Source organism: Hemitrygon akajei, chromosome 5, assembly GCF_048418815.1.
Source record: "Hemitrygon akajei chromosome 5, sHemAka1.3, whole genome shotgun sequence".
Classification (NCBI taxonomy): Eukaryota; Metazoa; Chordata; class Chondrichthyes; order Myliobatiformes; family Dasyatidae; genus Hemitrygon; species Hemitrygon akajei.
The window spans coordinates 135,532,613-135,558,129 of record NC_133128.1 but is presented as its reverse complement, the minus strand read 5'-3'; the positions used below and the strand labels follow the sequence as shown (position 1 = coordinate 135,558,129).

General features: G+C 40.7%; 1 protein-coding gene across 2 annotated transcripts in view; it reads left to right on the top strand.

Moving 5' to 3' along the window:
- lrrc3 (leucine rich repeat containing 3) overlaps positions 1 to 25,289 on the top strand; it is a 51,600-nt gene extending 26,311 nt beyond the window's left edge. For both annotated transcript variants that reach the window (XM_073044653.1, XM_073044654.1), the window contains exon 2: positions 24,233 to 25,289. In XM_073044653.1, the coding sequence (XP_072900754.1) occupies positions 24,233 to 25,113 (881 nt within the window). In that variant the 3' untranslated portion in view covers positions 25,114 to 25,289. The remainder of the gene's footprint in view (positions 1 to 24,232) is intronic.
- The last annotated feature ends 228 nt before the right edge of the window (positions 25,290 to 25,517 follow it).

Here is a 25,517-nt window from a genome sequence, read left to right as displayed (position 1 = left end):
ATTTCTTTCTTTTTGTATTTGCACAGTTAATTGTCTTATATACACCAGCTGCTTGTCCATCCTGTTGGATGCGGTCTTTCATTGATTCTATTGTGTTCCTTGTATTTACCATGATTACCCACAAGAAAATGAATCTCAGGATTGTGTATGGTGACATGTATGTACTTTGATAATAAATTTACTTTGAACTTTGAACATAGGTTGATAAGTCCACAAGTAATTCAGTTCAAAGCAACAATTATAAATGCAAATAATGTACCTACAAGGCATAATTTTTCTAATTGTAAGTCAATATACATTATCAAGTAATATACACTAAGTAGCCACTTCATTAGGTACAACTGTACACCTGCTCTTTAATGCAAGTATCTAATCAACCATCACGTGGTAGCAACCCAGTGCATAAAAGCATGCAGATGTGGTCAAAAGGATCAGTGTTGTTCAGACCAAACATCAGAATGGAGAGGGAATGACTAAGTGGCTTTGACTGTGGACTGATTGTTGGTGCCAGACGGGGTGGTTTAAGTATCTCAGAAACTGCTGATCTCCTGGGATTTTCATGCACAACAGTCTCCAAAGTTTACAGAGAATGCTGTGGCTGAGAATGCTTTGTTTATCAGAGACAAGAGCAGAATGACCAGACTGGTTCAAGCCGACAGGAAGGCGACAGTAACTCAAATAACCATCTGTTTCAACTGTGGTGTGCAGGAGAGCATCTCTGAAGACACAACACGTTGAACCTCAAAGTGGATGGGCTACAACAGCAGAAGGCCACACTGGTTTCCACTCCTGTGGTCACTGTGTAAATCCATTAGTCAATTAGCCATCAATAATGAGGAATAAAGCATTCCTTTAAGCTAAAGCATTCCGGAGGAGTGCATACAGGACTGCAATAAAGAACTCCTTAGGCATTCTGGAAAAGCGCTTACAGGATTGCTTTGAGTCAGTAAACTGTACGATATTCAGACATTCATTTTCAAATCTGAATGAATATACCACAGTTCTTATTGACTTCATCATGACCTGTGTGGATAAGTGCATGCCTTCAAGAACATACCATTACTGAGGGCTACTTCTGCAGCATTCAAGACCAGTGATCCAGAACTATACAATAAGCAGTTCAGGTGCGACCTATGGAAACTTATTTTAAGAGCGAAAAATAACTCTGATTGAATTTAGAGATGGAATCGGATGCATGTCATCACTGGCAGTGTTTGCAGGTGATCGTGTGGATAGCCAGAGGCTTTTTCCCAGGGCTGAAATGGCTAGCATGAAAGGGCATAGTTTTAAGGTGCTTGGAAGTAGGTACAGAGGTGGTGTCAGGGGCAGGTTTTTTTAAGCAGAGAGTTGTGAGTGCGGGGAATGGGCTGCCGGCGGCGGTGGAGGAGGAGGAATCGATAGGATCTTTTAAGAGACTCCTGGATGGCTACATGGATCTTAGAAAAATAGAGGGCTATGGGTAAAGCCTAGGTAGTTCTAAGGTAGGGACATGTTTGGCACAGCTTTGTGGGCCGAAGGGCCTGTATTGTGCTGTAGGTTTTCTACGTTTCCAATGTTTCTTACTTTCTACAAGGTGAAACCTTACATCATGAATGGCTATGATGTTTCACTACCAGATGAGTTCAATGCCTTTTATGCACACTTTGAAAGGGAGAATAAAACTACACCCGTGCAAATTCCTATAGCACCTGGTGACACTGTGATCTCTGTCTTGGAGGCTGACATCAGAATATTTTTCAAGAGGATGAATCATCAAAAGGTATCAAGCCCTGATGGTGTACCAGGTAAGGCACTGAAAACATGTGCCAACCAACTGGTGGGAGTTTTCAAGGACATCTTCAATCTCTCACTGCCGCAGTCAGAGGTTCCCACCTACTTCAAAATGGCGACAATCATACCAGTGCCCAAAAAGAGCAGAGTGAGCTGCCTCAATGCCTATTGCCCAGTTGCACTCATGTCTACTATGATGAAGTGCTTTGAGAATTTGATCATGGCCAGAAGTGACTCCTACCAAAGCAAGGATCTGGACCCACTGCAATTTACCTATCATCACAATACAGTAAGACTACGTGGATGCAATCTCTCTGAATCTCCACTCAGCCTTGGACTACCTGGACAATAGCAATACTTACATCAGGCTGCTGTTTATTGATTACAGCTCAGCATTCAACATCATCACAGTCTCAGAATTAATCAACAAGCTCCAAAATTTTGGCCTCTGTACCTCCCTCTGCAACTGGATCCTTCACTTCCTCATCGGGAGACTAGTCAGTGTGTATCAGAAATAACATCTCCTCACTGACTCTCAACACTGTCACCCCTCAAGGATGCGTGCTTAGCGCACTGTTTTACTCTCTCTACACCTGTGACTTTGTGGCTAGGCACAGCTCAAAAGCCTTCTATAAGTTTGCCAATGACACAACTATTGCTGGCGGAATTTTAGACGGTGATGAGAAGTGAGATAGATCAGCTGGCTGAGTTGTGTCACAGCAACAACCTTGAGCTCAACATCAGTAAGATTAAGGAATTGATTGTGGACTTCTGGAACAGGAAGTTGAGGGAACACACACCAGTCCTCATCGAAGGAAATGCTGTGGAAAGGGTGAGCACTTTCCAGTTCTTGGGTGTAAACATCTCTGAAGATTTATCCTGGGCCCAACATATTGATGCAATTACAAAGAAGTCACGACTGCAGCTATACTTCATTAGGACTTTGAGGAGATTTTTCATGTCACCAAAGACTCTCATAAATTTCTATAGATGTACTGGGATGACCATTCTAACTGGTTGCATCATCGTCTGTTATGGAGGGGCCACTGCACAGGATCAGAAAAAGCTGCAGAAAGTTGTAAAATCAGCCAGCTACATCATGGGCACTAGCCTCCCCAGCATTGAGGACACCTTCAAAGTTCCATGTTCAAAGTAAATTTATTATCAAAGTACATATATGCCACCATATACAACCTTGAGATTCATTTTCTTGTTGGCATACTCAATAAATTTACAGAATAATAACCATAACATAATCAATGAAAGACCACAGAACTAGGACATCTAATCACAGTGTTGGGATAGCAAACTATGAAAATAGAAAAAGAAGAGACAAATAATATTAAATAAATAAGCAATAAATATTGAGAACATGAAATGAAGAGTCCTTGAAAGTGAAACTATTGTTTGTGGGAACATTTCAATGATGGTGCAAGTGAAGTGGGTTCAAGAGCCTAATGGTAGAGGTGAAGTAACTATTCCTGAACTTTGTGCTGTGAGTCCTGAGGCTCCTTTACCTTCTTCCTGATGGTAGCAGCGAGAGGAGAGCATGCCCTAGGTGGGGGGATTGCTGATGATGGAAGCTGCTTTCCTACGACAGCGTTTCAGTGCGGGTGTGCTCAATGGTTGGGAGGGCTTTACCTGTGATGGACTAGGTTGTATCCACTACTTTTTGTAGGATTTCCCATTCAAAGACATTAGTGTTTCCATACCAGGCTGTAATGCTGCTAGTCAATATACTCTCCACTACACATCTATAAAAGATTGTCAAATGAATCTCCACCAACTCCTAAGGAAGTAGAGGTACTGCCGTACATTCTTCATAATTGCACTTACATGCTGTGCACAGGACAGGTCCTCTGAAATAATAACACAGAGGAATTTAAAGTTGCTGACACTCTCCACTCTGATCTTCCAATGAGGACTGGCTCATGGACCCCTGGTTTCCTTCCCCTGAAGTCAGTAATCAGCTCCTTGGTCTTGCTGACGTTGAGTAAGAGTTGTTGTTATAGCAACACTCAGGCAGATTTTAAATCTCCTTTCTATATGCTGATTCATCACCACCTTTGATTCAGCTTACAACAGTGGTGTTGTCAGCAAACTTGAAAATAGCATTGGAACTTTGCTTAGCCACATATCATAAGTGTAAAGTCAGTAGAGCAGGGTTGCAAAAAAACAGTCTTGTGCTTCTGTCCAGATATTCCAGAGCTGAGTGAAGAGCCAATGAGATTGTATTTGCCGTGGACCTGTTGCTCTGGTGGGCAAATTAGAGCAGATTTAAGTCACTTCACATGCAGGAGTTGATATGTTTCATCACCGACCTCTCATCACTGTGGTTGTAAGTGCTACTGGACAATAGTCATTGAGGCAGGTTACCATGCTCTTCTTGGGCACCGGTATAATTGAAGCCTACTTGAAGCAGGTGGGTATCTCACAGTGCCGAAGCAAGAGGTTAAAGATCTGAGTGAACACTCCAGCCAGTTGATCAGCACAGCTCTTTAGTACTTGGCCAGGTAACCCCTCTGGGCCGAGTGCTTATTGTGGGTTCACCCTCCTGAAGGTTGCTCGCACACCTGCCTCAGAGACTGAAATCGCAGGATCGTCGGGGAAAGTGGGTGTTTGTAATGGGTCCCCTGTGTTTTGATGGTCAAAGCGAGCATAGAAGCCATTGAACTCATCTGGAATTGAAGCCCTGTTGTTGCCTGTGTTGCTTGATTTATCTTTATAAGAGGTGATAGTATTCAAGCCCTGTCACAACTGTCAAGCATCCTTCGTTAATTCAAGTTCAGTCCGGAACTGCCATTTTGCCTGTGGGATGGCTTTCTGGAGATCGTACCTGGACCTCTTGTAACTTTTTTGGTCACTAATCTTGAATGCATCTGATCAGGCTCTCAGCAGATTGTGGATCTCATGGTTGGGGAAGATCCTGAATGATTTTGCGGGGACGCACTCATCTACAGCTCTGTTAATGAAGTCCATTACAACCATGGTGTATTCATTCAAATCCACAGCTGAGTCCTTGAACACAGCCCAGTCCGCTGACTCAAAGCAAATCCATGACCGCTCCTCTGCCTCCCGTGACCATCTCTTTATTGTCCTAATCTCTGGAGACATGCTCTTGCTCTTTAGCCTCTGCCTGTATGTAGATAGGAGAAGGACGGCCAAGTGATCTGCTTTACTGAAATGTGGTCTGGGCATGGAATGGTAGGCCTTCATATCATAGTGTAACAGTGGTCTAGTGCATTGGGACATCTGCTGCTACAGGTTACACATTGATAGTAACTGGGCAGGGTTTTCTTCAAACAAGCTTGGTTGAAGTCCCCAACTATAATTTGAAATGTGTCCAGATGGACTGTTTCTTGATTGGAGCTGACATCATGCAGTATCACAAGTGCTTGATTATAGTCGGCCACTGGTGGTAAGCAAACTGTGGTCAAGATTATGGAGGAGAACTCCCCAGGTAAATAGAACAAACAGTATTTGACCATTAGGTGTTCAAGATTGGGGGAACAGGAGTTTGACATAATCACCACATTGGAACACTACCCACGAGTTTATCATGAAACACACATGTCCACCTTGTGCCTTTTCTGAATCAGTAGTTCAGTCCATTCGGTGAATCAAGAAGCCTTCTGATTTGACCACTGTATCTGGAATGCAGGGAGAAAGCCATATCTCAGTCAAACATAGAATAGAACAGTTCTTCATTTCCCTCCCATATAGCAATCTTGCCCTCAGGTCCTCTCCAGCAACTGTAAATTTACCAACAAGATGGTGGGTAGAGGGGCCCTCATTCCACTGCATTTCAGCCTGGTTTGGAGTCCCCCTCCTGCTCTGCTTTTGGCCATGGCAATGAATCTTCATTTATTAAAGGTACTGTACCAGCTTGGTCCACCGAGTCCTTCAGACATTTGTGAAATCTTCAGATCATAGTTGATTTGAAAGTACATTGCTAAGAGGGAAATTATATACAGCAAATTGCAGAGATATTAATTCGAAGGAGGTATATTTATAACTATATTTTGACATATTGGCTGCAGCCAACAGATCGTCACTGTGGTTCCTTGAAAAATCTTTGATTTTCAATGACTTTTCAATGTTTTCTCCACCTCCGGGACTCCCAAGTCTATCCTGAGGACTCCCAGGCCATCCTCTCGAGATCCCCCTTGAGGTTTCCAAGTCTCACTTGATATTTCTAAGTCTCTCTGCTTCTCGAAGTACCTCTGGAGGTTTCCCAGGCCTCCCTCTTGAGTTCACAATGCCTCTCTCTCGAGTTCCCCAGCTCTCTTGAATTGTCCCTGGATCTCGGGTTTTCAGGTCTCCCTGAGTTATCAGGTGCTGGCCATAGGGAGGTGGTTACCGTAGTAATCTTCGCAGCCCTGAAGAGCATTAGGCTCTGAAGTGTTTAGAGCACCTGAATTGGTTAATTGTTGTTTAACAAGAGTCATTAACCATCTAGAGTTCCTCATGTTTTTCTCGAATGACTTGCTCTTAGTAATGAGGTCTCCTGGTGCTTTCTCTTTAATCTTGTTAAATTTATTTTGATAGGCTCAGGGATTCTGTTACCTGTATTTTTTTGGCAGATGCCTGATTAATGCTAATTGCAGGGTCTTAGCTTTGAGAATGTTACTTCTTGCGCTATCATTTGATTGAACCACCAATGTTCTTTTGAAATTATTATGGATAAAATCTCATCACCATCTCTACATCAGAGTTCGACTCTGTTCCGCACTTGGGTTCCAATATAGCAACACAGACTTCCCAGCACTTTACCCATATTAGAGTTACAACTAAAATGTGACTCTGTAGATTAGATCACATTAACCATCTTTATATTACACTAGTATAGCACTTGCTTTTCTCTCTTCAGCAACTGTCTAATTCTCTTTTGAAAATTATGGTTAAATGTGCTTTTAGCACTCCCACAGGTGATAAATTCCAGATCACACCTGCTCCTGAATGAAAGGTTTCATCATCAGAGGAGTTGGCAGGAGGTCATCAGCCTCAAATATTAATTCTGTTACTCCCTCCATAGATGCTGTGTGGCCCGCATTTCCTGATTTATTTCAAGAGTCAAATGTTGGGTTTACTTCAGCTCACCAACATCAGCACAGGCACCGCATCAGGAACAAGGTGGCAGAGGCAAGTTCATGAGCACTGCAAGTCATGGTTCAAACTATGATGACTGGTAAAGGAACTTTAGACTGAGAGGCACAAAGTTTTTTAAGGTGACCGCAAGAGAAAACCTGGATGACATTAAAGAGCATTTTCCTCCTAGGATTCTTAGCACGCTGCCAGCTCAGAATACAAATTCTTATCAGCATGTTCCCACAGAAGTGCCACCACTGGTCATGGGTGCCTGACTGAAACCATTGGAACCCCTCGAGACTCACTGAGATAAATTAGGAAGATTTTTTGCATTAAGCAGTCTTTCATTTCCTTTGAGTGTAGTTGATCGAAAGGTGATTTAACTGAAATTTTTAAAGGATTTGATAGAATAGATAGAAAATAGGACATAATTTTAAAAAATTTGAGGTGGTTAAGATCAGCATTAAAGTAAAAGAGTACAATTCATGCATTGGTTAAGGCTTTCTTTATTCCAGTGCTGGTCTTTGTCTGTTAAATAAATGCCATGAAATTTTCCTTTTCTCTTGGAACAAATTAGTTAAAACCTAGATTAAATTAGTAGAGGAAGGAGTTCACATACATGTACTAAATCCAATGCCAGGGAATTGCTAAGATTGCTAAGCAACAGGCTGTACATCTGCCAACCACAAAACATTCAGTTCTCTAAGTGAAGTGGATAAAGAACTGCCTTTAATCTCCATGCCAACATTTATCTCAGAATTGTTACAACTAAAAAACCGATTAACTGGCCATTATCACAAGCTTTAACGGGTCAATTAGATCAGCAAAGAGAAAAAGACCTACATAATATTTCAGGGCAATGATCTTTCAATTTTTAAAATTTAAAGACAACTTTTTTCAGAAAAACAATACAAGAAATGCAGAGATAGTACATGTTTTTTTAAAATTGTATAGTGTCCAGTCAATTCACTCAAAGTATTGTCATCAATTATTACCATAATCCATGAGACATAGGAGCAGAATTAGGCCATTTGACCCATTGAGTCTGATTCACCATTTCATCATGGCTGATTTATTATCCATCTCATCCCCATTCTCCCGTTTTGCCATAACCATTGATGCCCTTACTATCAAGAACCTATCAACTTCCACTTTTAAAATATACCCAATGACTTAGCCTCCATAGTTGTCCATGGTAATGAATTCCACAGATTCCCCACCCTCTGGCTAAAGAAATTCCTCCTCACCTTGTTCTAAAGGGACGTCCTTGTATTCTGAGGCTGTGCCCCCTGGTCCGAGACTCCCCCACTATAGGAAGCAATCAGATTCAATGTGTACATTTACAGGCTGCTCAGAACATTCCTCACTGATCTGATTTGGTTGAAAACAATGCATTTCACTGTATATTTCGATGTACATGTGACAAATAAAGCTAACCTAATCTTTAAAATGCACACAGTTCAAGCTGAAGTTCAAGTTTCTGGTCATTCAACTGTATACCACCAAATAAAACAATGTTTCTCCAGACAAAGGAGCACAACACAGTACATATAACTCACACGCAAAACATAATATACTGTAATATTGCCTCAAATGAAATAAGAAATAGTAATAACGCCAATCATGTGGCGCCTTTGAAAAATATACCAACAGAACTTAGACCCTCCATGTCTTGTGGCAACAGGCTCTAAACTGCAGTCCTTCCCTCCATTGTCTTTGCATTGGGTGCTCTGAACTTCAGTGATCTCCTCACCCCCCACCCCAGTTTGTTTTCCTGCAGCCTGGAATATGCTAACCAACAGCATTCCATTTCAAAGATCTTTTTGTACTGGAACACCAACAAGTTTTGTTAGAACGATGAAAGCCATCAGTCTGAAATATTAACAGACATTCTTTCCACAGATGCTGCCTGACATGCTGAGAGATCCTAGCATTATTTTTTTTTTTGGTTTTAATTTAAGATTTCCTGCATCCTCAATATTTTGCTTCTGTACCTTCACATTGTTGTTGTAGGAGCTTGATGTACAGAGATTATAAGATGCGTTTTCCACAATATAAAAATAACTGTAGTTCAAAAGAACATTGTCTTCTTGTTCTCTGTGCTCCTTTTCCTGTTGACAATGTTGATGTTGGCCAGAGTTATTTCTCAATCCATGGTGCAGAGAGCAATCATGGAGTTCTAGCTGACATTGATCTCCTCTTGAAAAGCACACTCGGTATGCAATGGAATAATAAAAAACCCACAGTGGGCAATGGAAATGCAATGCAGGGCAAAGGGTTCCTTCATTCTCAATAAGTCAAGGATTTAAAATAATTGGAAATGCTCAGCTGGTTAGGCAGCACCTGCAGGGAGGGATACACATCAGTGAGCTATCATCAGAAATAACAGGAAGTTGTTTAATAGAGACGGGTAAACTATTTTATCTTTCCATGGATGTTTAGCAATTCTGTTTTTTTCTCTGTTTTTAAATGTGTTCCAGCACCTGTAGCATTTTGCTTCTGAGTAAATCAAACATTGAAATTATATTTGCTGTAGTAGGTCCAGAAGACTTAACGATAGAAGTTAAAATCAGCATTGTGCTTTATACCCAAATGTAGAGTAAAATAAGTCTGGTATCCTGTTGAGTGCCATTTCCCAACATACCTAATGCAATGCAGTCTGTATGATGAACTGTGACTTTTATTCCTGTAATGCAAGTTAGCATTAGCACATTAAACAACCTCAGATTGCTAATCTTAGTGCCAGGGAATGGGTTATTATAAGATTGCTAAGCAACTGCCAGTGCCTCAGTATAAATTGATATTCATTCAGTTCCTCTGAAGAAAAGTGGCTTAGGATCTACCTTTAATACACTCTCTGCACTCCTGATAATATCTGGCAACAAAAATTGTCATTTAAAACTCACTGCTCTCACACTTTGAATTATCTGTTGATAATTGTTAACAGATAATAACTTAACAGATAATAAATTGACAGTTAATAATTTAATAGTTCAATTGTTTCAACTGCTGGATGTTTTGCTGCCATAAAATAAAATGATCAACAATGAGAGGCTGAAGACAAGGCTTATAAAATTTGATGGCACACATACACTTAAAACAAATCCCACCTCTTTTCTTGAAGCACTGATATATGTTGTGTGGTAACGGCAGTCACAGGAACAGTATACTATTCAGAACCCTGACACCCTTTCCAGTAGCTGGTAAGATCATGGCTGGTCTGTACCTTGGCTTCAGCAATCTGTATTTTTGTATCTGCCAGGGTATCAATAGCAAGCTATTTGGCTGTGGAGAGCATCACAAGTGAACTTGATTTCACCAGATGCTTTGACATCCAAGGGAGTGTAACATCTTTCCATAATCAGTTGAAGAGACAAGTTGCTGGAATAATTGTTTTGTGATCTGTTGAGTGTTTCCAATATTTCCTGTTTTTTTTATGTTTCAGTATTATAACAAGAACAGTTATTTGATTTTCACAAAGAACTCGAATGAAATGTTTAGAAATAATTTCCATTTATGTAGTACCTTTCATAACTGCAAAAATATCCAAAAGCAATCAATTTATAGCCATGAAATATTTTTAAAGAATATTCCTTGTCGTAATATTATAAACTAACAACTTGGACATAGTAAACTCCCATCAGCGGCAACATGAAAATGGTCAAAATCTGTGCTGTTTTTACAGTGGTACTGGTATTCACTACTCTTTATCAAAATAACCATCTATTAATTTCAACCTAAAAAAGCAGAAGGGGAATTAGTTTGAAGTCTCACCTAAGGTCCACACCACCAACAGTTCACCTGTTACTCATGTCCACATGGGAATGTTGGCATGAATGCATGCTCCAATGTTGTCTCCTGTGTAACAGCCAGTGAGCCAAGGTTCAGTAGAGTGACTTGAATAGCAATGAGAGTTCAGGAACATTGAACCTTAATCAGCTCAAATTCCACTATGCCAACGAGAATCTCTAAATTAAGATCTCGTATTATTGAAAATAATCTCATCTGATTTCTTTATATCTTCAGAGAAGGAAATCTGGTGTCCTTACTGAATCTGACCTATATATAGCTCCAGTCCTTTCAGTATGTTTGACTTAACTACTCCAACTATGGTTGGACACACATGTTGCCAGTGATGTCTGCATCCATTGAGCAAACAAATAAAAGATATGTGCTGAAACAATATTGAGGTGGTTACTAATATTTTAACATTATTGAGAGTTGCTGGGTGGGACTTGCAAGATGCTCTAGTGGAGAGTCAGCACAGACCTAATAGGCTGAACAACCTCCTGTGTTGTAACCAATTTGTGACTCTATAGCAAACTGGAATTAAAGCAGAGGTTGATAGGTTTCTTGATTAGTAAGGGCATAAAAGGCTATGGGGAGAAGGCAGGAGAATGGGATTGAGAGGAATATCAAATCAGTCATGGAGCAGACTCCATGAGCCAAATTACCAAATCTGCTCCTATCTCTTATGGTCTTATGGTTTTGTGGAGATGCATCCAATTCCGTCAGAACTCAGGTGGGCATTTACCTTTTAGAAATGAAGTACATAGAAGACCATCAACATTCCCACCTAATCTCTGAATAATGATGTCATCAAGCAGAGCTCTCCATGTGTGTGAGTTACATGCGTGCCAGAAAGGTCCCTGGCTGAACTGAAAGTCTACACCACATATTGATGTTATAGACTAATCACTGAAGGAAGACAAAAATCTGCTGGAGAAAGTGGGTCGATCAGCATCTGTGGAGGCAAAGGGATGGTTTATATTTCAAATTGAGATCCTGCATCCTGCAATGTTTTTTTATGCTCCAGATTACATTTTCCATCTCTTGTATCTCTAGATCAATTGTTGACACTGGAAGATGATATTAAAGGCCTTCTGCAAATTGGGTAGCGGAAGTCCAAAATTTAGGCATTAGATGCAATACCTGAATTAGCATCCTCAATAAATGGCTAGAATGATGCCAATTTGTAATCAGAATCTGAGTTATTATCACTGACTTAGATGACACAAAGTTATTGTTTTGTGGTAGTTGTATAGTGTAAAGGCATAAAATTCCTGTAAGTCACAATAATAAATAAATAGTGCAAAAAAAGGAATAATGAGGTAGTGTTCATGGACCACCAGAAATCTGATGATGCAGAGGAAAAAACTGTTTCTGAATCATTGAGTGTGTGCCATTAGGCTCCTGTACCTCCTTCCTGATGGTAGCAACGAGAAGAAGGCATGTCCCATATGGTGAGGGTCCTGATGATAGATACTGCCTTCTTAAGGCATCAGCTCTTGATGATGCCCTTCAAGGTGAGAAGGGTTGTGCCTATGATGGAGCTGGCTAAGTTAACAACCCTTTGAAGTCTCTTCCAATCCTGTGTAATTGAGCATTTTTGGCAAATACTCTGGAATTCCTTCTGAAAGCTTTTCCCTGTTAGTCTTTTGAAAACCCTCTTATCTTTGAGACTATAATTATATTAGCCCCACCAAGCCACCTTCTCCAGCAGATCTCCCCCACCTCCATGCATGGGTCAGAACTCTTGAAAAGACAAAAGAAAACTGCAGATGCTTAAAATTTGAAATAAAACCAGACAACCTTACAATCACTCAGCAGTTCAGAGAATATCTGTGGAAACAGAAATAGAGCTAACATTTCAGGCTCAAGACACTTTATCAGAACTGGTAAAAGCAGAGAAGGTGAGGGAGGGATGGGTAGAACAAAGAAGTCTCTCCTTGTTCTCTCTTTGTTCTACCCATCCCTCCCTCACCTTCTCTGCTACTTGTAGGGTGAAACCATTGTGGCATTTAGAGGCAGATTATGCTTCTTCGTCTTTGGTATATGTTGACACTTGCAAGGCTATGGGATATGCCCAGTAGGCTAGACTATACCAATAAAAAGAGAAAAGCTAAGCCCAAAATTACAGGCAGTTAACAGGCAGAAGTGGCATGTTCTGATCTTTAGTCTCTTCTGTCACCCTAAAGTAGAAGAATTCAACATTGGGCCTGGAATGCTTTTACATACTAATACGGAAGATGGAGTCGTTACCCTTAAGCTTATGTTGGGCTTTGTTCTAAGAGTATAGGGACAGTGGGAGGCAAATGGAAGCCCAGAGTCCCACAAAGTGATCATTCATTTTGCATTTGGTTTCTCAGATTTGGTTTCTAAAGGAGAACTCAGGTTGTGAATCTCTATGATACTGAGCGATGATCTGTTGTAAATGAGATCTTTAAAATTATGTCATGACTAATAGATAGAGTGAAGATGTATTGACTTGTGGTGGAGTTCTGAACAAGGAGCCGTATATGCGTGATGCTCATTAATAAATCTAATAAATAATTCAGGAAAAACCTCTTATATCATAGTGAGAATGTGGAACATTGCCTATATGTGATTGTTGATGTAATTAGTCTAAATGCATTTAGCAGAAAGTTAGATAAGTACAAAAGTGATCAGTGTATAGAAGGTCATATTGAAAAAGAACAATGAACTTGTATGGCACATGAAAACTCATTTAGATTGATTGAGCTGACTTTTACTCATCCGAGATGTGTGCTCTATGCAATATTATATATAGTTACATTGTTTAGTCACATTCTCTTTCATTGGCTCAGGACACATTAAATTATAACTAGTTCGTAAAATTCTACAAACCTTTAAACTACTGCTCTACACAAAATCAACTGAGATGTTTTTTTATTGGAAGTGTAGACAAAAAAGACAAATTTAAGGATTCTAAAAATAGTTGTTAGAAGAGCAAAGATGTGCTTGTTTCTATGTAGCACATTGGGCCAAAATTTGTTAATTTTTGGTTTGATTGTCACAATTATTGGAAGGCCAGGACTACAACTGCAAACCTTATAGTCACTGGTAATGAATTTGGGAGAAATTTGTTTACTTAAACAATAATTAGAAGATAGAAATCACTACAACACAGAGTAGTTCAGACAATTAACATAAATGCTTTTAAGGGAGTGCTAGTTAAATATATGAAGGAGGAATGTATAAAAGATTACGTTGATTAGATAAGAATGGAACAAATCTTCTGTGGAGCATAAACATTGACAGGAACCTCGATCTCAGCTATAATTTCCAATTAACTGCAAAGTATGTGAAGAGAGTTCAAAAATATCAGAGAACTGATCTAAATATCACTTCAGATTCACTACAAAAAGAGATTTTTTTTTGTGATCTGCAAGCATCATTGTTGATTGAAACTGGGAAATCTTCAGATACACTCAGTGGCCACTTTTATAGGTACCTCCTTCACCTAATAAGGTGCTCACTGCGTGTACATTCATGGTTTTCTGTTACTGCGGCCCATCCATTACAAAGTTCGATATGTTGTATGTTCAGAGATGCTCATCTGCACACCACTGTTGTAATGTGTGGCTGCTTGATTTACTGCCACCTTCCTGTCAGCTGGAAGCAACCTGGCTATCCTCCTCTCATTTTGGGCCAAGATTTATTCATTTCCATAGATGCTGCCCGACCTGCTGAGTTCCTCCAGCATTTTGTGTGTTGCATGCAAGTAAGTGTGCTGCTTTATACTGACAATGTCAAGTTTGTTAAGTGATTTGGCTCGGTGGTGATTATCCCTAACCATGTGCACTGTACATTGGAAAGTTTTTGGGTGACAGGAGGTGAGTCAGTTGCTGCAGGATATCCAGCCTCTGACCTGCTTTTGCAGTCATGGTACTGATGTGGTTGGTCCTGTTGAATTTTGGGTCAATGGTGACCAACCTCAGAACATCACCCGCTCTATTGTCACCAAACCAGCGGTCCAATGAGGCATGTAGAATGAGTAGTCAGCGGCAGTACCAAGTGAATTATCCATTTTGGCCTCCTCCTGCAATTATTGAGCCAATCTGATATATTCATAACGTTATCAGAATTAGCATGGATTTTGGTATCACACTTCATTCCAACTGTAGTGCTGAAGGTTGCTGAGAAGCAGATGTGAACTGTTCCAATACACTTACAATGCAAATTACTCAACAAAATATAAAGTTGCCCAGGTATGGTCTGTTCATAAAGGGCAGGTTAAGTCCTATCTGGTTAAATACAATCTAGTCAGTCTGCTCTCAATTATCAGCAAAATGATGGAGGCTTCCATTTGATAGAAAACTATCAAAGTCCTCCAGATCAGTCTGTTTGTTCAGTTCCTCTACACCACTACCACTTGGCACTAGACTCCATTCAAACGTGAACAAAAGAGCTGACTTCCGGAAGCTAAGTGATGGTGGTTGCTTGTGGCATTAAGGCAAGACCTGGTGCAGCTGAAATAATCGGGAACCAAGCATAACTCTGATGCCTTGGCTTACACAGAGGAATAAGGTTGTGATTGTTTAAGGTCGATCTAGACCTCACTGCAAGAATTCCAATGGGGGGCATTGCAGACCCAATCACTTTCATCTACTTTATCAATGATCTTCCTTCTGTCACTTAGCCTGAAACAGAGATGGTTCTCCATTGTGCATTACTGAATTCCATTTTAACACTAACAGGCCACAAGACATGGGCATGGGCTGGTGGATGGTCAAATCTCCAAAGTGTCAGCTCCAATGAAGATGTTTAACCATATTCCCTTGGTATTCAATGGCACAACTATTGTCTAAGTCAGCCTGCATTAACATCTTGTGAGCTTTTGGTGGGTCACCATTGATCAGATTGGGTCAGGTGCCTGAACACTAATGCCAAAAATTGTAATTCACCCTTAATGTATTAAGTTATTAGCTAATAATGACCCGTTTGGAGACCCCGCTCCAAAAGGTACTGGAAAAACATATTTTTAAATAGTCATCAGGGTTATTTTCACGCTGATTGCCTTCTTAAAACATGAACTGCACAGTCCTGTGATTTTCTCTGATTTCTGTTTCTTTTTGCAGTAGTGCCTTGTTCAGCTTAGTCTTTTTTCTTCTCCACTGTCTGGTATAAGTTATGAATAATTTATGTTCTGAGTGTTGTCTGAATCTACGTGCCTATGATGCTGCTGCTGGCATGTCTTTCATTGTACCTCTACCTCCCCATACTTGTGCACGTGACAATAAATTCAGCTTGACTCCCGAGAACAAATGCCAGCAATCACAGCCCTTATATATCTGCTGCGAGGAAGATTGGGAAGTGAGTACACACCCACTCCCTTGACATAAAACACTACTACTGAGGTCAGGGGACACCTGTGTTCATTGTGCATAACCACATACCCGCCTTCTTATTCCTCCCGTGATCACTGGCAGCACTCGAGTCCTAAATAGTCTTGAATCACTGCAAGGAATGAGCTCTTCTCTGTAGCTTGTATTCTTGCTGCGAATCACTGAAACATGTATAGGGCACCCCCTTAATGAGCAATGAAATACACAGAGCCTTAAGAGCCTAGGTAGGAAAATGCAGACAACAGCATATACACAATAAAAAAGGAGATGTTGGAAATCCAAAATAAAAACACTAGAAATTTAACAAGTCAGAACACATCTATAGGAAGAGAAACAGAGTTAACGTTTCTCCATCAAACACCAGAGCTGGCAACTTATTGATATTGCAGTGGGGTCATGTTAATTCACAAGTCATTGCAAATTTGTTGAAGGGTTCCTCCACAATTTACTGGGAGTCAGAAGATTAAAAGTCCAACATTATTGCTCTGCTTTCTGTTGGTAAGGCAGAACTTTGAGTGCCACACATTATTATGTGCATGCATGATTTCAGTCATGCTAAAAAAAAATCTTGCTTCAGTCACTGTGACAACACCTCATAAATAAATCTTAAAATATAAAGATAAGTAGTTATTGTTTTTATTGGTGCTGCAGATCCAGGATTGGATCACCGCCTGCATTGGATCAGCATTTCCAATGAGTGTAGTGGGAAATTTAAGTAATGTCCATTACATCTTCAGCTTGATGTGAAAGCAAGCCTGGAGGACTCCTATCTCTAACACCTATACTTAATCCTTGTACGTGAATGCAAAATCTGCCCAGTTCAAAAGATGAAAGCTTCCCTTATTTGACAAAGCATGGCTACAACAATAGGTGAGGACATTTCTGCAATCAGAACAGTTACAGCATAACACCAAGGCAGGAGAAATTCCTGCAGGGCAGTGAGGTAGACACAATTTTATTTTAAAGCCTGACGTGGAGCAAGAAGAAGAAATAGCTTGCAGACATCTTGAATCAATAATTAGATCTAACTCTGCCACTGACGCTCATAAATCTCTTGAGCTTTCTTTGATTGATTTACAAGATTTACTTGATTGAATCAACTCTGTGTAACTTGCCGCTTGCCTCGCTTCAACCACTTAACTAACTTAAATTGGGCAGCTGTAAGATGGTGTGAGGAAGGAAATATTTTGCTCCCAAGTTCCAGAAATCAAACTACATTGTTTTCTTCATTTGATGTCTACAAAGTTTATGTATTCTGGGAGCAAGAGGGCAGCTAGGGGCAGGTCAACTCAAGGACAAAGGAGGGAATTTATACACATAGAGGAAGTGGGTGAGGTTGTTAATGAGTACAGCACATCCAGAGGAGGTCATGGATAATGGTGAAATTAGGGAGGAGTATTGTGATATTCAAAGGTATTTGATATTAAGAAGAAGGAGGTGTTGGCTGCCTTGAAAAACATTAAGTTGAATTAATCTCTAGGGCCTGATGGGATCTATCCCAAGATACCAAGGGAAGAGGTTGCAGGGGCCTTGAATCATATCTTTGTATCCTCTTAAGCCATAAATAAAGTGCCAGAAAAATAGGGAATAGACAATGTTTTTTACATTATTTAAGAAGGGCAAAAGGGACAAATCAGAATATTATCAACTCATGAGCCTTACATCAGTGTCAGGGAAATCACTGAGAAGATTCTTAGAGAATGAATTTACTCACACTTGAAAAAGCTTGTTATAAAGTCAGCAAGGCTAGGTGCAAGAGAGTCTCGAAAATTTGATTGAATTTTTTGGGGAAGTTACAAAGATGATTGATCTGGATAGGAATGTGGATGTTGTCTACATGCCACTTAATACAGCATTTGACAAGGTTCCTCATAGTAGTCTGGTCCAGGGGTCACGTAAAATCTGTGGGAAGTTGGTAATTTGGATCCAAAATTGGTCATAGAAGACAAGAGTATAGTCCTGGAGGAGTGTTTTCTTGGTCTTTCCCGTGACACCTAGATTCTGAAAAATGATTAATTAAAAGAGAGTCTACTCTTCATTTTGTTAGTTTGTCTACATTTTCCTGAAATCTGTTACTATTCACTACATTGTATACTTTGGTTCAGCTGAAAATGTTGTAATTATGCCCTGGATTACAAACAGTGAAGACCCCGAAGCCAACCTTTGGGGAGTAGTTCTTATGCACCTTGCCAATCCGAAAAACAACTGCTCACTGTTACCACTGATTTCAGTCCCTCGACCAATTTAACATTCACGCACTTTAATTTCATGGGAATCAATTTTGTTTACGAGTCTTTTATGTGGTACGATGACAAATGTCTTTTGTAGACATTTACAAGTTCTTGTAGTACAAGAATAACTATCACCTCAGATGAATACAGCAATTGCAGAAATCAGGTGATCTGGCACTAGTGACAAAAGCTGTAATGATATAATCATAGAATGCAGAACAAAGAACATAATAGGAATATGCCTTTCGGCCCACCAATCTTCCACTGATCATGATGCCAAATTAAACTAATACATCTTTCCCTACTCAGACCTTATCCCCCATTCCCTGCTACCTTTATTCATGTGTCTGTTAAACAATGCTGTCACATCTTCTTCCACCACTTCTCCTGGTAGTGTGTTCCATGTACCTACTACTCTGTAAAAATCTTACCTCACAAATCTCCTTTAAACGTTGCCCTCTTAAAGCTATGCCCTCTAGTATTTGATATTTCCACCTTGGGAAAAGACTCTGACTACTAATCCTATCTATGCCTTTGATAATTTTATATACTCCTGTCATTTTGTCTGTCAACCTCTGATGCTCCAGAGAAAACAATCCAAGTTTTTCCTACTTTTTCCTTAGCTAACTCTGTCTAATCAAAATCAAGTTCAACTTTATTGCTGTCTATCCCTGGTGGTGCTCAAAATTGGCAGACTCCAGATTGCAGACTCAGTTCATGAGTGCAATTTTCCTTTAAGAAAAAAGAAGCACGGAAAGCATGCTGGTCTGCAAGTAAGATTGAAACACAGAGCCTTAGAACCCCAGTCCCCACTATCCGGCTGGAGAATGTACAACTTCAAGAAAATAAAATTGAAGACCTCAGAATAGAATTGCAGTACCAGGGAGACATCAGAGACTGCTGTATACTTTGCATCATGGAAACGTGGCTCACCCCACTATTTTGGAAGCAGTGCTGCAGCCTGAAGACTTCACCAACCACAGAACAGCTGAGTCTTTTCAAGGTAGAGGAGGCGGAGTTTGTTTTATGATAAAAGCATCATGGAGAACAGACATGGCAGTTCTGTCTCAGTCCTGCTCATCTGACCTAGAACACCTAAGTGTCATTCATTTTACCTGCCGAGGGAGATTTCTCCCATCACTCCACTCTTGGCCAGTGACAGGCAGGCACTGGAGGAGCTGAGCATCGTGATCGTCAGTCACAAAATGGTGCACCATGTTGCTTTTCTAATCATTGTGGGGGATTTCAACCGGGTCATGTTGAGGAAGTCTCTGACTAACTACCACCACCATATCACCTGTGGACCCAGAGGAGCCAACACACTTGACCACTTTTACACCATCATCAAGAACACTTATCGTGCTCTCCCACATCTACAATTTGGCAAGTCTGATCGTCTGACTGTACTTCTACTCCTGGCATACAGGCAGTGACTAAGGAACAGAGACCAGTGTGAGGACTACAAAGATATAGTTAAGGGGGGCAGAGGAGTGCTCATAGGACTACTTTGAATCAGTGGACTGGACAATATTAGGGATTCATCTTCGAATCTGAATGAAAATGCCACAGTTGTCATCAATTTCAGCAAGACTTGTGTGATGACTCTGTGCTTTTGAGAACATACCGGACATAACAAAACTAATAGCCATGGATGTACCAGAAGATTTGTAGTCTGTCGAGGGCTAGATCTATGACATTCAAAACCAGTGATCCAGATTTATACAAGTCCATGTACAATCTATGGAAGGCTATTTTAAGAGTGAAATAAAAACAATTTTGATTGAAGTTAGAGACAGCATTGGATGCATGTCAACTCTGGCAGGGTTTACAGGCCATTACTTCCTACAAGGTGAAACCTAACATCACGAATGGCTGTGATGCTCCACTCCCAGATGAGCTTAATACTACTAATGCATGCTTTGAATGGGAGAATAAAATTATATAACATTGGCAGAAGTGTTCAAGGATATCTTCAATCTCTCACTGCTGCAGTCAGTGGTTCCACCTTCCTCAAAAGGCTGGCAATTATACCATTGCTCAAGAGCAGGGTGAGCTGTCTCAATGACAATCACCCAGTGGCACTCACATCTACTGTGATGAAGTGCTTTGAAAGATTGGTCATGGCCAGAATCAACTCCTGGACCCACTGCAACTGGCTATCACCATGCAATGCAATGCGAATGCAATCTCACTGGTTCTCCATTTGGCCTTGGATGACCTGGACAATATTAATACCTATGTCAGACTGCTGTATATTGATTATAGTTCAGTGTTTAACAGCATCATACCCTCAGTATTAATCAACAAGCTCCAAAACCTGGACCACAGCTGCCTGTGGTAATGAATTCCACAGATTCACCATCAGCTGGCTAAAGGAATTCCTTCTCATCTCTGTTCTAAAGAGATGTCCTTGTATTCTGAGGCTATGCCTTTTGGTCCTATACTGTCCCATTATTGAAAACATCCTCTCGATCTAGGTCTTTCAATATTCGATAGGTTTCAATGACATACCACCTCATTCTTCTAAAGTCCAGCAAGTACAGACTTGCAGGGGAATCTGGTGAAAGTTGTGTTCCCGTGTACCTTAATCCTTTGTCCTTCTTAGTTGTATAGTTTGTGTGTGTAGAAGGTGTGGTAATTAACATAGAACAAGGAATAGTGCAGCACAGTACAGGCCCTTCAGCCCACAAAGCATGTGCTGATCATAATGTGCCAAGCTACAAACCCATCTGTCTACACATGGTCTCTATCCCTCTTTTCCCTGCCTGTTCATATTTTTGGCTAAGTGCCTTTTTAACATTGCACTTAACATTGCATCTGCCTTAATATCTCCTGTGACAGTGCATTCGAGGCACCTTCCACTCGCTCTGTAAAGAAAAAAATCATGCCTCACATTTCTCCTTTAAGCTGTCTTTCACCTTGAACCTATGCCCTCGTGATCCACAGCCAAGAAAGTTCACTAGCCCCTCTACTTCCTCGGGAGGCTAAAGAGAAAAATTGACATCTCCCCTATGACTATCACCATTTTTCATTAAAAAAACATCCTATCCAAATGCACCACAGCTTTGTACGGCAACTGCTCTGCCTGTGGCTGCAAGAAACTGCAGAGCTTTGTGGACACAGCTCAGCACATTATGCAAACCAGTCTCTGCTGCTGCACACCTCGCTGCCTCAATAAAGCAGCCAACATAATCAAAGATCCCACCCTCCCCAGACAATCTGTCCCCCCCCCCCCATATAGCAGAAGACACAAAAGCCTGAAACCATGCACCACCAAGCTCAAGAACAGCTGCTATTCCATTGTTATAAGGCCATTGAATGGTTCCCTGGTATAAAATGGACTCCTGATCTCTCAGTCTGCCTCGTTATGACATTGCCCTTTATTGCCTAGCTGCTCTGCAATTTCTCTGTAACTGTTAACACTTTATTGTGTACTGCAATTATTTTATCTTGTACTACCTCAATGCACTTGTTGTAATGAATTGATCAATATCAACAGTATGTAAGACAAGTTTTTCACTGCACCTCAGTATACGTCACAATAATAAACCAATCCACCAATTTAGCATTTAACATTTTCATGCTGGGAATAATATACTATTAATTATGAGGCATTAACCCTGTTAATGCTTCTTATAATTTTATATACTTCTATCAGGCTGCCTCTCAGCAGCCAGCGCTCCAGAAAAAAACAATCCAAGTTCTTCTAATCCTTCCTTTTAGTTAATACTCTGCAATCCAAATAATATTCTGGTGAATCTCTTCCTAACCCCACAGCCTCCACATCCTGTTGGGGAGAAACTTCAGTGCCTTCTGGCAATGGCACATGGCACAGTGCTCTGGTGGCGGAGGAGGAGGAATAAATGCTTAGCATTGTCAATGAAGTGTCAGTCAGGCAGGCTGTTTAGTACTGAACAGTGTTGAGATTTTTCAGGATTGTTGGCAAAGGAAGAGTATTCCATCATGCTCTTGATCTGTGCCTTGTAGCAGGTGAAAAGGCTTTAGGGTGTCAGATGAAATTAAATGCTGCGTTAATTAGCATATTTGGTAGGATGAGTTGAGAGGAATTATAAATGGCACCATTTTATTGGGTGGGTACTGGAGGAGAGAGATTTGGGAATGTATGTTCATTGTTATTTAAGGGTGGTGGGCGAGTTAGGAAATTTATTAGCAAACCATGTGGAGGATCCTAGGATTAAACCAACAGAAGGATTATCAACTCCCTTAATAATTCACTGGTTGGAACTCAGTGGGTTTTTGTGTCATATGCTGGATACCGTGCTTTGTCAAGAATGCCAAGACATGGAGCAGTTGTCAAAGAGGCCTACCAGAATCGTACCGGGGTCCTGTTACTTCAAAGAGTCATAAAATGATAAAGGAGGTAAATAGACCCTTCAGCCCAACAAGGCCTTTAGACCATTTGCACTAATCTCATTTGATTCTCCTCATACTCCCATAAATCTCACCCCCTCCCCCTGATTCTACTACTCACCTACACTCTAGGGGAGTTTACAGTGGCAAATTATTACTTGATGATTTTTGGGAGATTAATCGTTGATACTCTCTGGTCCAGTGAACAGTGGTGGACCACAGAAGTCTGGACTGTATAAAATTCTCATGGTCATCTTCTCTGAGAGAAGAAATGTTCCTTTTAAACACAGACACTCCCCAGTTTATGCAAAGTTTCCAAAAAAATCTCCATAACCCAAAGTTTCTCTAAGTCAGATCTATAAATAAATAAAACATATTGCAATCTGATTAGGATTTTTTAAAAATAATTTCTGCACATCAGCAGTAAGTCCAGCATTCATTGCCCATCTTTGACAGCCATTGAGAAAATGATAGTCAGAGATTCACAGAGTGACAAAGCTGAGAAACAGGCCCTTTAGCTCACGAATTACATGTTACCCACCAAATACTCAATCCTGCCTTAACCATTTTATCTTCCCCACATTCCTGTCAACGCACCCTGCCCCCAGAATATACATTCTCTACACACTATTGATGGCCAATTAAATTACTGTACTGACCACACATTTTTGAAATGTGAAAGGGAATGGGAAATCCATGTGGTCACAGAGAATGTGCAGACTCTATACAGAAAACTCCACATTGGACCTGGGTCACTGGTTTGATTCAACCGAACCTCTGAGTGATGACTTGATAAAGGTTTTCAAAGTTATGAAGTGGTCTGTTGAGATGGATGCAAAGAAAATGGTTTGTCATGAAGTGTGGGTAGAAGGAAATGCTCAAAATATAACAATAAATTAATCATTAACAAATCAAATATGGGTATTAGCAGGAAATTAGTACACCAAAAATGTAAGTTCTGCTACCACATAGACTGGAGGAGGTAAATGACATGGTTAAGACACAAGGAAATATAATAAACTGTTTTCTAATTTTTAATCTATTTATCGAGATACAGTATGGAATAGCCCCTTCTGGCCCTGCGAGCAATGCTACTCAGATCCCCAAGTTAATCATTGTGCAATCACGTGACAATTCACAATGACAAATTAATGGACTGTGGGAGAAAACTGGAGCACCTGAAGGAAATCTACACAGTCATGGGGAGAACGTACAAACTCCTTACAGGCAGCAGCAGGAATTTAACCTGTGTCACCTGTGCTTTAAAGCGTCGTGCTAACTACTACACTACCGTGCCACCCTATGTTCAAGGGAGGGGTGAAAAGAGGGTTCTGTTGCAAGGAAGAAGGGGGAGAATCATTTGTGTGGTGGATAAGCATCAGCATAAACTAATTGATTAAATGATCTTTCACCTGGACTTAACACAGGGTCATGACCCAAAATACTGACTGTCCATTTCTCTCTACAGATGCTGTCTAATCTTCTGAGTTCCTCCAATAGTTTGTTTTTTTAAATAATAAATGATTTGTTTCTGTGTTATGCCATTCAATAGAAAGAGGAAATAAATAGCTGTCAGCATGCCCTTGGTTTTTCATCATCCTATTACTTCCCTTTAATTTGCAGGGTTCCTTCTGGAGTTTGAAGCCAGCCTTTGGGTACAGCCGCTACTGTCGGAATGGACGACCTACTTTAATGGATGGTTCAAAGATCTCCTAACCATGTTGCTGACAGGCATACCATGGCTCCAGCTCAAGATTGCACACTCTATGGCCTTGGCTGGTCTCCTGATGCTGTTCTCTTTGCTTCAAGCAGCCACCACCTCATGTCCCAGAAGCTGTCAGTGTTTTGATAACAATGGCAAGTTCGTGCGCTGTGCTGGCAAGAACCTGAAAGAAATACCCAAAGACCTCCCTCCTGATACTGTGTTCTTACATCTCAACTCCAACAGGATAACCAAAATACGCAACAATGCCTTCAAGGACTTAAACCTACTCAAGGAGCTGGATTTATCCAAAAATGCCATTGAGTCAATAGATATTGGAGCATTTAAAGGAATCCCTGAGAGCCTCAGGATGCTTGATCTCTCGAGCAATCAGATCCAGAGTGTACCGAAGGAAGTCTTCGGCAAAATTAAAGCAAAGGTCCGTCTTTCTAACAACCCGTGGCGTTGCGAGTGTACGCTGCAGCAAGTCATCAAGGAGTTGACCCTTGATCCAGAGACGGTCAACGATTTCATCTGCCAGTCCTCCGTTCAGGAGGAGTACACAGGAAAGCCACTCATCCAGATCCTCAATTCAGGGATAAACTTCTGCAACATTCACCAGAAGACGACTGACATCGCCATGTTCATCACCATGTTCGGCTGGTTCACCATGGTCATCTCCTATATTGTGTACTATGTGCGTCAGAATCAGGAAGATGCCAGGCGCCACCTTGAGTACCTGAAGTCCCTACCCAGCACACAGATCACCAAGGAATTTGACACAATCAGTACTGTACTATGAGATGGACTTCCCTCTGTAGTGTGACACCTATCTAACCTTAATATCGGATGAGTCAGTAAGATTCCTGGCTCAACCACAAGTGCCTAATTTGCTAATTAGAGATTGTACGCTCTTTGACTTTTTTTAAAATATTTTTTTTTGTGCATTGAAGTTCCTAATAAAGCTGCTGGAATAAATTATTGTGTTGACTTTAGTATCTGATTTAACATCATCCTCTTGACCCTACCAACCAAAGCCAGGTCCACGGGATCAGGCACAGAAACATTGACTCTTGCTCTAAAATGGAGGGGAAAAGTGTGAGGGAGTGCTTCAAGGAACAAGGCGGGGTGAGGGCTTGCTGAGGTATTCTCTCCACAACTGTGATTGAGTAATCGAAGTAGAACCAAGGCAATGAGGCTGGAAAG